The sequence below is a fragment of the Petaurus breviceps genome, unplaced genomic scaffold, assembly GCF_028583685.1.
Source record: "Petaurus breviceps papuanus isolate PSGF00001 unplaced genomic scaffold, PetGlider_PUasm1.0 38, whole genome shotgun sequence".
Taxonomy (NCBI): domain Eukaryota; kingdom Metazoa; phylum Chordata; class Mammalia; order Diprotodontia; family Petauridae; genus Petaurus; species Petaurus breviceps.
The window spans coordinates 77,203,164-77,218,870 of NW_027186304.1; the positions used below are offsets into that span (position 1 = coordinate 77,203,164).

A 15,707-nucleotide genomic window follows, 5' to 3' on the forward strand; every position below is an offset into this window, starting at 1 on the left:
GGAAGGGGCGGCTAGGGAAAGGGGAATAGGGAAAGGGCCCTAAGGTCAGGAGGTGCTGTGTTGGAAAAAGTCAGCCAGAGAGAAAACCACTTACTAGCCGTGGGACCTTGGGGAAAAAACCTAACCCCCCTTATTGCCAAAAAAAAAAAAAAAAAAAAAAAAAAAAAAGAAAAGATAGATTCATTTGTGTATTTAAATATAATAGTAATAACTCAAATTTTTATAGCACTTCAAGATGGGGGGGAGGAGGAAGGTTCCTGAGACAGGTTATTCTGTTAATAATACTTGGTTCAGCATAATCTGAACCTTCTCCAAAAAATGAATGGAAAAAAGATGGATTCCTGCCAGGTGCACAGTGCAAGGACAGTTATCTCTGTTTTGCTGTTGAAGAAACTGAGATAATGAGTGGTTAAAGGACTTGCCCAGTGATTTCCCTTTCCATTACTAATGTCTTTTTCCCTACCTGAAATTACTTTTTAAAAACTTATCTGTATACCTTTCAATAAAATGTTAGCTCCTTGAAATCAGGGACTTGGGGGGAAGGGGTGTTTACTTAGTCTTCATTTAGCCCCACAGCTCCCCTTTTTGACTGGCACTTACTAAGTGCTTAATAAATGAAAGAAGAACTTCCCTGAATATTATCCAACTTATACAGCCTCAAGGGCCATATCCCTCAATCCCTAAATAATAATAATTACAAACACAAAGGCAAATGTCAACAGCCTGACTCACACAATTTGGCTAGTGTGAATACTAGCCCAAATCACTTATCTTTGTAGGTTTCAGTTTTATCATCTCCCAAATGAATGCTTTAGACTAGATAACCTCTAAGGTCCTTTCGGACTAATACTCAATAGTTCTGAGGTTGTCAAGTAATGGGAAGAGGGGAGGGAAGTATCATCATATCATTTTAAAATGCAAAATCCCATTTCTTACTCCTGACAGGTTTGTGTTTTCCATTACATATCTGATATCCATGCTTTATGCCCACATTTCTCCTTCATATTTGTTGTTAATAATATGTCATTTGGATATTTCAGCGCCTATATACTTCTTGACAGGCAGCATCACATAGTAGAGAGCTGACCTCAGAGTCAGAAGACCTGGGTTCAAGTATTGTCCCAATATATAGTAAGTCACTAAATTTCTCAATGTTCTAGGTAACTTTCTAAGACGATAGTCATAGAAAAGGTGCCAGTCTTCATTGTTAGAGGGAGTTTCCTCACCTGGAAGTTCCCTATGCCAATTAAATCTCATATCCAGTCCCTATTTGTTAATGCTTAGAATTTGAGAAAAAAGTTGAGTGTTTGAACTATAGATCCAATCTACTAAGAACCTGGAATGTGATGGATAGGCAAAGCTATGATTTTTCCACTATCAGTGTATGGCTGTGAGATTTAGATTTTAAGAAAAGCTATGTGCCACAGAACCAGAGCTTTCAAATTATGTTGCTGGAGGAGACTTTTGAGAGTCCTTTGAACAGCAAGGAGATCAAATCAGCCAATATTTAAAGAAATTAACTCAAACTATACACTGGAAGGTCAAGTACCAAAGCTGAAGCTTAAGTACTTTGGCCACATAACAAGAAGACAGGACTCATTGGAAATATCCCTCATGTTGGGAGAGATCAAAAGCAGAAGGATATCGTCATGGAAGCAATGAACATGAGAACAGATTTTGAGAGATAGTAGAAGGTGCCTGGTGTTCTATGGTCCGTCAGGCCACAAAGAGTCAGACATTTCAGGCCATCCTACAAAGGAGGACATTACCACCTATTTTACATCCTTTCCTTAGTTGAATCATTGTTCCTTTTAGAAAATGAAGGATGAACAACTGAAACATGGAAAAGGGGGGGAAGCAGTAGAAAAATACAAGTAGAAATAGTCAGGAAGGTAAAAAGTGTTCAGTTGAGGCAAGCCCTATGACAGGAAGGCATAAGGGGAAATAAGATGGAAAGAAAATCTAAACATAGCAGCCTGGCTCAGTGGAAAGTGTACTGGCTCTAGGTGGAAGAACTCATGTGGCCTCAACCAAATCAATGTCCCTGGGACGTGGGCTCTTCATCTCTAAAATGATAGGACAAGATTAGATGGCCCTTTGAGGTACCTTACACACTAGGACCAGGACAGATCCTAAAAATGTAACTAATGTCGAAACACATCCAGGCTTGAAAGTGACAAGTTTGGATTTTGTCCTTGAATTTCTTCTGGTGGAAATTCCAATGAGCCCATTAAGTGGGCAATGTCATGAAAACCAAGAGAGGAGGGAATTATTGACTGTGAATAGTTGAGAGTCATCAGGATCTGTTACTTTTGTTTCATAAGAGTTCCAACATGTTTACTTCACTAAATAAAATCCATTGATGTTTTACCATTCAAAACACTAGGTGGCAGTCTTGATTTATTATAAAAATATGTTTCCATTCAGTAAACATTCATGATAATGAATAAACATTCACTCAACAATATACCAAGTACAAGACCCTGTGGTAGATACCCTAATGATTGCCCAAAAGAATAAGAATTGACCTCTGAGATCATAAAAAGCCCTCTATAAACCTATATATATAATATATGTCTTATCTTATATAACCTGTATAAGATGAACTCTCGCTGTTTAAATAACAAGAGAAGATTGAAAAAGTAGTCAGAGAAGTAGAAGAAAAACCAGATTACTATAGAGTTCTGGAGGCTAAGAGAGAATAAAGTTTCCAAAGGGGAGAAATGCAGATGTGTTAACTCTGTAGAAGAACAGAGAATGGTAAATGAATAAAAGATCACTGGATCTGTTGACTTAGTCACTATCTGTAGCAGCAAGCACCTGGTGTCCCTAGGGTGGCTGCTCACACAGGTTCTTGGATCTGCTTTGATAAAGGAAAGCAACTCAAAATGGGTTAACAAGCTTACTTTAATCAGTCAGATATGTATCATTTACCTCGTTCAGGGGAAAAAGGTCAGCACCCCGAACTTCAGAATACACAGACAGAATTATCAAGTCAGAGAAACAGATCAAGTAGACAGCTTTCCAAACTGTCCAACCATTACATCCATACCCAATCAACATCTGGGTTTTTCAAAGCCGGGGGGCTCAGGACAACGGCTTCTCAGAATCCAGATCAAATCACAGAACACTTCTCAAAGTGAGCCCCAAAACAAAGCTACACATCAGGGCTTATATAGCCTTCTCCTGGCTCAGAGAATGTTACAACCTTATTGACTCACTGGCCAATCAAGAAATATCTACAGAAAAACAAGCCTCCCACCCCAGGCTCCTGGTGCACTTTAGCCTAGGGGCAGGGAAGATCGTCAAATTTACATTCCCATTACACTATCAAGAGGGTAGTTTCACTAGGAGGATGGGAAACCACCAGAAGTCAGGCTGAATGGCTTTCAGGAGATAAAAGGATGGTGAGGAAATGGAAGAAAAGGTAGACCACTTTAATATGTCCATACAAGTATAACCTATTTTAGATTGCTTGCCATCTTGGGGAGGGTAGAAGAGATGGAGGGAGGGAGAAAAAAATTTGGTAGTCAAAATCTTACAAAAGTGAATGTTGAAAACTATCTTTACATGTAACTGGAAAAAATAAAATACTATTAAATGGGGAAAAATAAATAAATGAAGAAAAGGTAGGCCACTTTTTGCAGATATTTGGAAGTCAAAGGAAGCAAACAAAAGGAACAGTCACTTGGGGAAAGAGTAGAGTCAAATTAAGGTTTTTGTTTTAAATGAGGAGGTTGTGTTGTGATTTAAAGGCATAAGGGGAGAGAGCTCATAAGAAACAAAAGATTGAAAATTCAAGAGAGTGGGAAGAATTTAGAAAACAAATTCCTAAGGGGTGTGGGAGGGAATAAGAGAGAGAACATAGATGGAGGAGTTAACCTTGAAAAGGATAATAATATTAACTTAGACCTGGAAGGGACCTCAGAGGCCATCTAGTTCAATCCCACCATTTTACACATGGGGAAACTAAAGTCATGGGACAACAAGTGGTCATCATTAGAGATGGGATTTGAACTCAAGGGGTAGAAACTTATCAGTTGGGTCAGAAGTATAGATTATACAAATATTTACTGAATACCTGTTATAGTAGGTAATGTATCTCCAGAATAGTAGGCACTCAATTAAATACTTGTTAAATAAATATGAGTGATTAAAGAATGAATAAATGGTCTAACTCCTGTCCATCTATAGCTATGGAGATTATCCACTTTCTAGCCACAGGGATCTCTAGATATATTTATGCTTTATTGGCTAATAGCCACTCATTACCCATCTTGCATTTTATACAATGTGGGCAATGGAATATAGTAGGACAGTTACTGCCAAGTATCTCAACTTCTGACTTTGCAGGTTCTCCTTAAATAAATCTTTTCTTGTTTTCTTTTTCCTTAGGTGCCAGTGTCCAACTCATTCTCACACTTATTCCCAAGGTAATGTATTTTATTTTTTAAATAGTTACAATTTTAATCTCTGCAATCCAAGTCTGCTATAAATTGGGACAAAGAGCAGAGCAAGAAAATAAACAACTTTAAGAGGGAGACAGAGACTCTGTAAACATAAAAGGTTAAATGACCTATCCCTATAAAATTGGTAATAGTTGTACCCTCCCGAATTACATTATCATGTAGTTGTAGCTTAATGTATAATGTTGGTTAAGGATAGATATTAAGTACATACTTATACAGTGTTTTGCACTTAATAGAAGTGACACACACAGGACTGTAGATTAGTGATTTGCCAGATCTGAAAATGGTGGCTTAAATAGAATTTGAACTTTAATCTGAATTCATCAAAAATGGGTTTTTTCAAGATGAAATTTTCTTCTGATAGAAGTCAGAAAAGGGAGCTAAAGTCAAGAGTGGCTTCTCTAAGGAAAAGAGACTAGTATTTGGGTTTTTTTTTATCAGATGATTGTGTGTGCGTGTGTACACACATGTGTGTGTGCGTGTGTGTTTAAAATAACACTGCATTTCTCCAAATTTCTAAAATAAAAGAACAATCTCCTGGTCCCACAAAGTTTTAAACCTTTACAAAGTCCATTGTCTTCACATTATCTATTGTCCAACAAACCAGCAGGATACCCATTGTAACATCAGCATGTCCATCGAATGTCATATTAATTAGTAGTACAAAAACTGATTTAGACCCTAGAAAGAAGGGTCAAACCCAAGCAACCTGACAAGGGGTGGTAAGGAAGGCGCCTAACAGCATGAAACCCACAGCTGAAAACAACAGAGAAGTTTGTAAAGGAGGGGAACAAAGAGGAAGACATAATAGTGCATTTCCATATTGGTCCAGGGGCTCAGCATTTCAAGCTTAACCCCAAAGAATTTGGAGCTTATTATCATAGCTTGATTCATTGTTTCAGAATCCAGATTTTAGCTCCTCTGTCAGGCTGGGGAGTGACTCAATCATTAGGGCCTCCTGTAAAGCATAGAGGTCTTTTCTTTTTCACAGTTATTTTCTTCTAGCTATGGTAAGAATTAACAAAGGATCACTTGATTCCCACTTCAAAATATTGAATCAGCTCTTAGAGAGGCATCAAGGATTCAGTTTCTATTGCATCCTGATTTTTCTTAAGGGGAAAATATAATAGAGAAAGCATGGCACTGTGGCTAGAGGGCCAGTATTAGCCTCAGGAAAACCTGGGATCTGGATTCAAATTCTGCCTCTGACATATACAAGTACTACAGTATATAACCATAAGCAAGTCACAACCTTTAAGGGACTCAGACCTTTTTTTAAAGCCATTAAGTTATAGACAAATCTTCCTCCTGAAGAAATTGCAGGTCTAGAATCTCCTCTACAGAAGAGGGGGAGGACAGTTAAAAAAGCTCTAAAGCTGGAGCCATTTCCAGTAGTCCTGACATATATCTCGCCACTGGACCCAGATGACTCTGGAGGAGAAAATGAGGCTGGTGACCTTGCACAACCCTCCTCATTTAAATCCATTTCACTTGCAAGTCATGGCATCATCTTCCTGAAGTCCTGGTCCTCTTTGAGAACCAAGGGAAACAATAAACTATCAAAGTGTAACCAATATTGTTCTACAAATCTGTGTCCTTTAAAACTACAGATCAGCTTGGCTAATTGTATATTTATAGAACCAAAGAGCTGTGATTTCCTCAGGATAAGCACATCCTTCACTGATACAGAGTACAACACTTTCACATTTTAGCAGATGGGCTTCCAGAGGTGCTATGGCTAAAAAAATTTCTTCATCCTGCTGCCAACTTGGTGATGAAGCTCTTCCAATTTAGATAAGCTGGTTCTGAGACTACCAACCTACAATCTATCAGCCAGGCCCCTACTCAAAGCCTTTCTAACTTGACAGGTCTAACCAGAGCTCACACTTTACTGGCATGAACTTTGAAAACCCAGGGTCACCTTCCATAACCCCCAAGATAAGGCGTCAGAGTAAAACTTTAGTGGAAAAGGTATTATATTAGAAACTATTATAATTTGGTTCCCTGGACAATTATCTTAAAACTAGAAGTTGCTAAGAAGGTGCCAGTCTGCATTGATAGAAGTTCCTTACCCAGAGCTGCCAATGAAATCACAGATCTAATCATCATCACCATCACCATCACCATCATCATTCATTGGAGGACCAGGCCTGTGATTTCATTGAGTCAGGAAACTTTTTCTTTTTTCTTTTTTTTTGCTTTTTGGAGGGCAATTGGGGTTAAGTGACTTGCCCAAAGCCACGAGGCTAGGTTTTTGTGTTTGTGTTAACTGTCTGAGGCCAGATTTGAGCTCAGGTCCTCCTGACTCCAGTGTTGGTGCTCTATTCACTGCAACACCTAGCGGCCCCTAGTCAGGAAACTTCTAATGAGGAAACATCCTCAATCAATGCAGATTGGCACCTGCTGAATAATTTGTAGCTCAGAGAGTCATGACTATAGCTTGAATTTCTTCCTTTGAAAACTGTTTATATCCTTTGACCATTTGTGAACTGGGGAATGACTCATAAACTTATACATTCAAGTGGAAAGGTAATATAGTGGGTAGAGTTCTGGACCTGAAGTCAGGGAGACCTGAATTCAAATCCTGCATCTGAGACTTAAAAGCTATGTGACTTTGAATAAGTCACTTAACCTCTGCCACAATTTCTTCATTTGTAAAAAATGGGAAAATAATAGTACCTATATTCCAGAGTTGTTAGGTGATGAAATGAGATAAGATTTGTAAGGTGCTTTGTAAACCTTAAAGTACTATATAAATGATAGCTATTATTAAAGTCAATAAAAATATTAAATTAGATCCTTGTCGGAGAAACTTGCTACAAAGGTGTTTTTGCCTAGTTATCTGCTTCCCTTCTAATATTAGCTGTATTGGTTTTGTTTGTGCAAAACATTCAAATTTTATATACTTGGTATTGTCCATTTTAATTTGGGAAATCTGTCTCTATTTGGTCAGAGACTCTTACCCTATCAATAGAGCTAAAAGATATATTTTTCCTTGTTCCTCTAATTTGTTTATGATGTTACATTTTATGTCTAAGTCATGTAACCACTTGGAATTTATCTTGGCATACGATTTGAGGTGATAGCCAAACCTAATTTTTAATTTAAGCATTAATCTGAGATGGCTTGAGTTATAACATTTGTGTAAGTTATTTATTTATTTACTACTTAGGCTGGACATAGCAATTCATTTTACCTAGGCTATAGACACTTGACATGTTTTTAAGTTACACTGTTAATAATGTATTCAATGAAGAAGATTTAAAAGCATTCTGTTCGTTTTTCAAAATAAGCATCTGTGATAGGTATCTCCTTAGATACAGCTTCTTTCCTCTCACCCACACCATGGGGAGGTTTTCTCTAAAAGAATACACAACTGTCTTTGGGACCTGACTACTGCAGTTTCCTGATCATTAAGGGCTTCAAAAGTTGCAGCCCTGTAGGACTTGGTGGGTACCTAAGAGCACCTGAATCACCATACCCTGATGACCCCCTGACCAGCATATTTCCATATGGAGAGGGATTTGGGCTTTATCCAAAGAAGGAAGCAAAGTGTTACTGCATCCTTGTTTCATGTGTATGCTGTGTTAGGGCAAAGTTAACCTTGTTTTTCAAATGTTGAATGACTTAGTGCTTCCTTTCATCCCCAAAACAAATGAACTAAGATAATGTTGGCATCAGTCGTGCCTCCAATAACATCAGTCTATAGGCTAACCTTAAATAAACATATTTTAAGTTTAATTGAAATTGCAACAGTAAAACCTGACACAACTTTTTCTTTAAAAAAAAGTGTTTCATACAAGGGCAAACTGAAATGTCCACTGTTTGGAAACTTGAATCAATTTTGAGTAATGATTTTGTTTTCTGAGGTTCACTTTGATATAGATTTTTATCATTCAACTTCTTTCTCTTCCAGCTCCTGGACTTCCTGCCTCAGAGAAAACAACAGAGTATGCATTTGAGGTAGAAAACAATCTTTCTAATGAATGATCAGAGAAAATGATACTTAGTTTATCTGGTGTCTTTTTAAGGTTTGCTTCAATAGTTAAGGCATTTCTAAAGTCATCACTGTGACAGAAATAGCAGCCTCTCTACAATTTAGTACATCATATTTATAATGGCTGTAGCAAAAAAAAAATCATGATCACCTCTCTGCCAACCTGGTAAATGAGCCTCTTCAAGCTTAGCAAAGCTTGTCTTCACACATTTGATATGTAAAGCCACCCCTGAGACCAAGATCACTTCTGACAAATAGTAATAATAACATAATAAGCACTTTACAATGATTATTTCATTTGATCCTCACAACAACCCTGGGAAGTAGATGCTATGATTATCCCCATTTTATAGATCAGGAAACTGAGGTGCACAGAGGTTAAATGACTTGCCTAGAATCACACAGCTAGTAAGTGTCTGAGGTCAAATGTGAACTCAGATCTCCCCAACTATGGGCACTCTATCCACGGTGCAGCCTAGCTAAGCAGTGATTTTTAAGGCTATAATTACTGTAATCACCAAATATTTATATTTGTAAACCTAATAATTAAACTGATATAAACTCATTATGATTGTAGGGATCCTTTCTAGTACAAAATACATTCAGGGTATAATGTTAACATTATATCTCTTGTGAGGCAGCAAGGTGGTGCAAGAATAGAGTGTCAGACCTATAGTCAGAAAGACCTGTGTTCAAATTTTTCCTCAAATACTAGCCATGTATGACCTTGGGAAAGTCACCTAAACTTCTCTTTGCCTCAGTCTCTTCTTCTGAAAAACTGGGATGATAATAATAGGACCTACCTCACCACATTATTATGAAGACCAAATGAAATAACATACATAAAGCATCTTGAAGCTCTGTGTAACAGATAATGAATGCCTAGAAGCCTTCTTGTTCTGTCATACAGACGTGATAAAAAATTCCAGTTCCATAGATTTTCAGCTAATAATGTAAGACTAAATATGTCATAGGTTCATTCCAGTTCAACAAGCATACTAAGGGCATACAATATGCAAAGCATTGTATAAGGGCATAGGAAATACAGGTGTAAAAAGTGATGATGTTGGGGCGGCTAGGTGGCCCAGCAGATCCAATCTGGCCTCAGATGCTTGATACTTGCTAGCTGTGTGACCCTGGGCAACCCTGATTGCCTTACCAAAAAAAAAGTCTCTCCCCTCACAAGAGCTCATACTCTATTGGGGTAAACAACAAGTACACAAATAAGCTAAAGAGTATGATGGAAGTGAAGAATGATCCACTGAAAGGACTCTAGGAAAATGTGAGGGGGTAGGACATATTTACTTGGAGGAGGGAAGCAGATCAGAGGCTCCTTGAAAGACATACACTTGAACTGAAAAACCTGAAAGGAATAAAGAGTTCCGATAAATAAATAATAAAAAGGCAGAGGTGAAATACATTCTAGGCCATAGGTAATGCAAACGAGACAAAATGTCTAGCTTGTCAGCTGGATTGTAGAGTACGTGGCAGGGAATGATAGGAAATAAGGTAGAAAAGTTGGTTGGAACTAGATTGTGAAAGGTCTTAATTCCACACCAAGAAGTATGTATGCATTTTATGCTATAGGCAATAGGGAACCCATAAAGATTTTTGAGCAGAGCACTGTGTAATATAATCAGAACTGTGCTTTAGGAATTTTATATTACTCAAGGTAGGGTGAGACTTTCTTTTTTTTTTCTTAATATACACACACACACACACATATTTTTTCTCCCAATTACATGTTAAAATAATTTTTTACCATTCAGGTTTTTTTTAAGTTTTGAGTTCCAAATTCTATTCCTCCCTCCTCTCCCCCCTCCCTTAGATGATCACCAATCATTTATAGGTTATACACATGCAATCATGTAAAAATTTCCATATTGAGACTATTTCTTTAATAGCCTGTTATAGTGGTAAGATTGTGGGAAGAGAAGATGGCAGATAGGAATTTTATGTTAAAGTGTTTATGTTAAGTCTTTATCATCATCATCATCACTATTTACATATGTATCATATTGTTACAACTGCACTTTTTTCTTGCAGATGGCAGTTTCAAATATTAGATATGGGGCAGGAGTGACAAAAGAAGTGGGCATGGTAAGTATTTAAGAGTCTACATTTTACTTTGTAGGCATCCATTAAAAATAAAAATAATCATGTGATAACTGAGTGCTAGTAAAAATGGCACTCTAGGAATTGAATTGTTCTGATTTATCTGTCAAGAGAGCCATGGTTCTAACAAATCCAGCTATCACTTCAGAATTATTTTTTTGTGTTATAGGACCTTCAAAATATGGGTGCTAAAAATGTTTGTTTGATGACAGATAAGAACCTTTCCCAGCTGCCACCAATAGAAGTAGTCATGAATTCCTTAAAAAAGAATGGCATAAACTTTAAAGTTTACGATGACGTCAGGGTGGAACCAACTGATAAAAGGTATTCTGGGAGGGGAGGTGAAATATGGGGAGGATTTTGGCTCCCTCAAATGATAGCAAATACAGTCTTATTACTTAATATTTGCATGGGGCCTTATGTTAGTGTTCCCCATCCTCTTTTTACTATGTTTCTATTTTCTGTAAACTCTTTACAATATATTTCCTGTGTGCATGTCCATAGGATTGCAAGTTTAGAGCTGAAAGGGACTTCTGAGACCACTTAGTTCAATCCTTTCATTTTATAGATGAGGAAACAGAGGCACACAGAGGTTGAGTGACTTGCCCAGGGACCCACAGCTAATAAGTGTCCAGAGTGGGATTGGAACCCAGGTCTTTCTGATTCCAAGTCCGGTGTTCTTTACACTACACCATGCTGCCTCTCCACATTATTTCCCTGAAGTAGAATGTAAACTCTTCAAGGTCAAGAACTCTTTCATCTTGGTCATTATATACTCAGCATCTAGCACAGTGCCCAAAACATAGCAGGCATTTAATAAATACTTGTCATTAAACATAAGTATTTAATAATATGAACACCAATTTCTGACGAAAGATGACAAAGATTCTTTTTTCTCCTCCAAGCTTCATGGAAGCTATTGAATTTGCCAAAAGAGGAGCATTTGATGCCTATGTTGCTGTGGGTGGTGGCTCTACCATAGACACTTGTAAAGCTGCCAACCTGTATGCATCCAGCCCTGATCATGATTTCTTAGATTATGTCAATGCTCCCATTGGGAAAGGAAAACCTGTCACTGCGACTCTTAAGCCACTGATTGCAGGTAAAGTGTACTTTTCCTTAACCTCCTCACCTTCGATGCATTGGGGGGAGGGAGGAGGGAATCTTACCTCTGTATTTAATCCCACAATTTAAGAATGCCAACTTCATAAAAGACAGTTCATCAACAAGGGTGATACCTTGTTTTGACTTTACTTCAGGATTTTGACAGCTTAGTGAGGAAAACAAATGGGTATTATGGAATATTAGCGTCTGATTTCTTCAGTCTTTATTATTCCACAGATGAGGAAAATTTGTGAATGGAAAAATCCCTAATTTAAATCATGAAATAGTAGCCATGTGGGAAGGATAATTCTTTACCCAACACCATGCCCCTTTACCAAATAATTTTATGCTTTTGGACCCAGAATATTGTACTCATATTGGTTATAAATCTTTCTCCATCTTACTGGGTACTGAGGTGTTGCAGGGTACAATTCATTGTTTTTTCTGGTGTTGGCCTAACCCTTTCTCCTGTATGAGCTACCATTCAGCTGTCCTCATGCTTTGTCCCTTCCCAGTGACATGTGGGCAGCATCAGCTACATTATGGGAGTGATTGTGAATTACATCTGCTCCATTCCCTACCATTTCTTCACAGACATGCAAATGCAAATGACACTGGTTTCTCTCCAGTCACATCACGCTTTAGCATCTTTATGTCCTTCTGCCCTTCCTATTTTTATGGGCAGCTTATCAATATTGTGGGGGTTTTTTAGCTGAAGTGTTTACATCTACACTTAAAAACAGTCCTTCCTACCTCCACCCCTACCCCATTGCCTATTGTAAAGGATCATTGTGATGTGATGTGTGGTGGGATTCAGTTGATGACAAATGAAGTGTTTTGACATGAATTAGGTATCAGCAGGAAGGAGGATAATTGATGTCTGGCAAATGGCACCCCCTGGTGAAAACTGTGTCAGCATCACACAGAGGGGTGATTAGCAAAGTTTAAAACCTTGACAGGATGTCCAGAACCATGAAGCATAGCAAAAGCAGAACATTGCCATGCTTGTTGCCAGAGGAGATGCCTTTCAGAGAGCCCACATTTGGGTTTTCTTACAAGGGCTGCTGAGCAGCTTGTGAGTGAACGCACAGCTGTGGCTGTTGGTGCACTCACTGGTGTGAAAGACTCCAGCTTCCCATAATGCACCTCCACTAACTAATGCAGACTTTGTTAACATGAATGAATGAATGAGGTCAGGAGAGCTGACCTGCTGCCATGTCATTTTGTCCCTTGTTTTCTGAGATTGGATTAAATATTTCCATAAGCCTTTGTTGAGATGCATTCTGATATTGATATTCTCTTATTCTAGTCCCAACTACAGCTGGAACTGGGAGTGAGACTACAGGGGTTGCCATTTTTGACTATGAGCTCTTAAAAGTAAAAACTGGTAAGAATGTTAATGTCAGTAAGTTATCATGATAGTCTTGGCTTCATCATCTCTCTTGCTTTCCAAGCTTTATTTAAAAAAAAAAAACAACCTGATATAAGAAAAATAAAGAGAATAAGATTGAATATCTTATTTCTAGTCATATATACATTTTTTCTTCCCTTCTCAATATAAACATACAAATAAATAACCATTCAAAGTCACTTTGGTTTAGTTATAACCGTATAACTTTAGTAGAGATTTGTCTCATAGCTATAAGAGAGATGCCAATCTCCCCCCCACCACTACCAATAAGATATCTTCCTTTCTAAGAAATTATGATACGTATTTGTGATGCATACTTTACTCCTTTCCACATTTTCCCCTTCCCTAAAAAACAACAGCAACCCAGCAGTCACATTTCACTACCAGTTTAATTTTGCCCAGATGCTCCTTTCCTGGACTCTGGCTCAGACCATCATATTTGAGCTTTTCTAGCATAGCAAAATGGGGGCTTAGCTAGCTGTTTTTATTGCAGCAGCCACAATGACCTGTGTCATAGTTAAAATGGGGTATAACCTCTATTGTGTAATACTTGGATCACCAGTGAAGCATTTTAGCCATAAGTAATTAAAACTAAAGCTGAAGGGCTAAGTGACCTCTCTTTATTTGTCAGTATAATTTCACTATGTGTCATGGCCCTTTAACATAAAAGTAAGGAATCTCATCTCTTTGATTTTTTTTTCAGAATTATCATAAAAGTGTTTCATTTTTAAAAATTATATTCATGAGTTTAATTCATTCTTATAATTTCTATGTTGTAGGTATTGCCTCTAGAGCTATCAAACCAACCCTAGGAATAATTGATCCTTTGCACACTCTTCACATGCCCCCCCGGGTGGTAGCTAACAGTGGTTTTGATGTACTTTGGTAAGGACCATATATAAACTTTGAAGTTGCTCTTTTTTTTTAACTGTATATATTCTGTTATTTACAGTATAATCAGGATGATAAATTTAGTCTGTTGTGCAAGTACCAGGGGTCTTTTCCTATTAGTACATAAGTAAAATAAGATTGGGGCAGCTGGATGGCACAGTGAGTAGATAGTGGCTAGGCCTGGAGTCAAGAAGACTTATCTTCCTGAGTTCAAATCTGACCTCAAACACTAATTAGCCATGTGACCCTGGACAAGTCACTTAACCTAATTGGCCTCAATTTCCTCATTTACAAAATAATCTGGAGTAGGAAATGGCAAACTGCTCCAACACCTGTGCCAAGAAAACCTCCAAAAGAGGTCATGAAGAGTTGGAAAACTGAAAATGACTGAACAGCAATAAAAATAAGATGATTAGATTAGCTAAATGTCAACTTGAAAGTAGGAAGGAGTGAAGTTTAAATAGATAGGGTAAGGCACAGGAGAGAAAGTGAAGGTAGGAAGAGAAAAAGTTTGGCATCAAAGGGGAGCAAGAGGAGTTGGTACCTCCAAAGAGGGCTTTGTGCTTTGAAAAAGTTGAGGTTGGGGACTGGTGGTGAGAACTTTAAGTGTGAGCCCTACTTACCACCAAAGCTATCAATTCTGTTCATAGTTCATAATATCTGCTAGTTAATGAAATAAATCAATATGTAAGTTTGTTTTGCCTAAAGAAGCCTAATATATTTACTTAAAGAGTCACAGAGCTTAAGAGCTACCCCCTCCAGGACAGGTAAAACCAAAAGCAGCCACAGCTCATAAATAGAAGGTCTAATGGCATATCCACAGTGGAACACACATTAAAAACTTTCAGAGCAATGATTTGTATCTTGTATAGAGAGAATACAGCTCTTTCATTTCATTCATTTGCTTTACTATTCCTTTCCAGCCATGCATTGGAATCATACACAGCCCTTCCTTACCACATGCGAAGCCCTTGCCCTTTAAATCCAATCAATCGACCGGCTTATCAGGGCAGCAACCCTATAAGTGATGTCTGGGCCATACATGCACTTCAAATTGTTGCCAAGTATCTGAAGAGGTATGCTCTGCCTGTTATATAGACTAAAACATTGTCCTACTCTTATATGAAAGCATGAGGTATCTGCTTCTGGAATACTGCACTCGTTCTGATCATTTGACCTCAGGATGGCATCATGGAGTTGGAGAAGGTCCACTAACGTAATATAAAGGATTGATGTATAAGTATAGACTGAAAAGACTAGGGTCCTCCAAACCAGAAAGGCAAAGATTAAAAGGCCAAGAGGGGAACATGACCAAAATCCATAAAATCCCAAATGGTATGGATGAGGTCTTTCACCATAACCCAGAATTCTAGGATTGTAAGGCAGCATAGAGTGCTGAACCTGTTTTTGGGAAGACCCAAAATCATATTCCCCTTCTAACGCTAGCTGTGTAACTAACCGTGAACAAATCAACCCTTTTGAAATTGTTTCCTTGCCTATAAAATGAAGATAGCAATACTTGTAGTACCTATCTTACAGGCTTCTAGTAAGGCTTAAGTGAAATAATGTATATAAACCGCTTTACCTATCTTAAAATGCATTATGTCAGTAATTAGTCAAGATGAGAGTGGACACTCTTTGGAAACTGAATAAGGTAAGGACAAATAAAAGGAAGTTACTACTTAGGTTCCTCAGTCTGGAAAAGGAGAGGGTTGGATTA

At 37.9% G+C, this 15,707-nt stretch overlaps 1 protein-coding gene across 2 annotated transcripts in view; it reads left to right on the plus strand.

Annotated features, from left to right (window-relative positions):
* The window catches only part of ADHFE1 (alcohol dehydrogenase iron containing 1), a 30,783-nt gene that overhangs the window by 1,181 nt on the left and 13,895 nt on the right, over positions 1–15,707 (plus strand). The window contains exons 1-9 of one of the 2 annotated variants that reach the window (XM_069100044.1): positions 1,083–1,131; positions 4,396–4,433; positions 8,386–8,432; positions 10,513–10,566; positions 10,751–10,905; positions 11,487–11,683; positions 12,995–13,072; positions 13,876–13,981; positions 14,911–15,063. In XM_069100044.1, coding sequence (XP_068956145.1) covers positions 10,513–10,566; positions 10,751–10,905; positions 11,487–11,683; positions 12,995–13,072; positions 13,876–13,981; positions 14,911–15,063 — 743 coding nt within the window. In that variant the 5' untranslated portion in view covers positions 1,083–1,131; positions 4,396–4,433; positions 8,386–8,432. Of the gene's footprint in view, positions 1–1,082; positions 1,132–4,395; positions 4,434–8,385; positions 8,433–10,512; positions 10,567–10,750; positions 10,906–11,486; positions 11,684–12,994; positions 13,073–13,875; positions 13,982–14,910; positions 15,064–15,707 lie in introns of those variants that run through there. The other variant, XM_069100043.1, reaches the window with a different exon arrangement.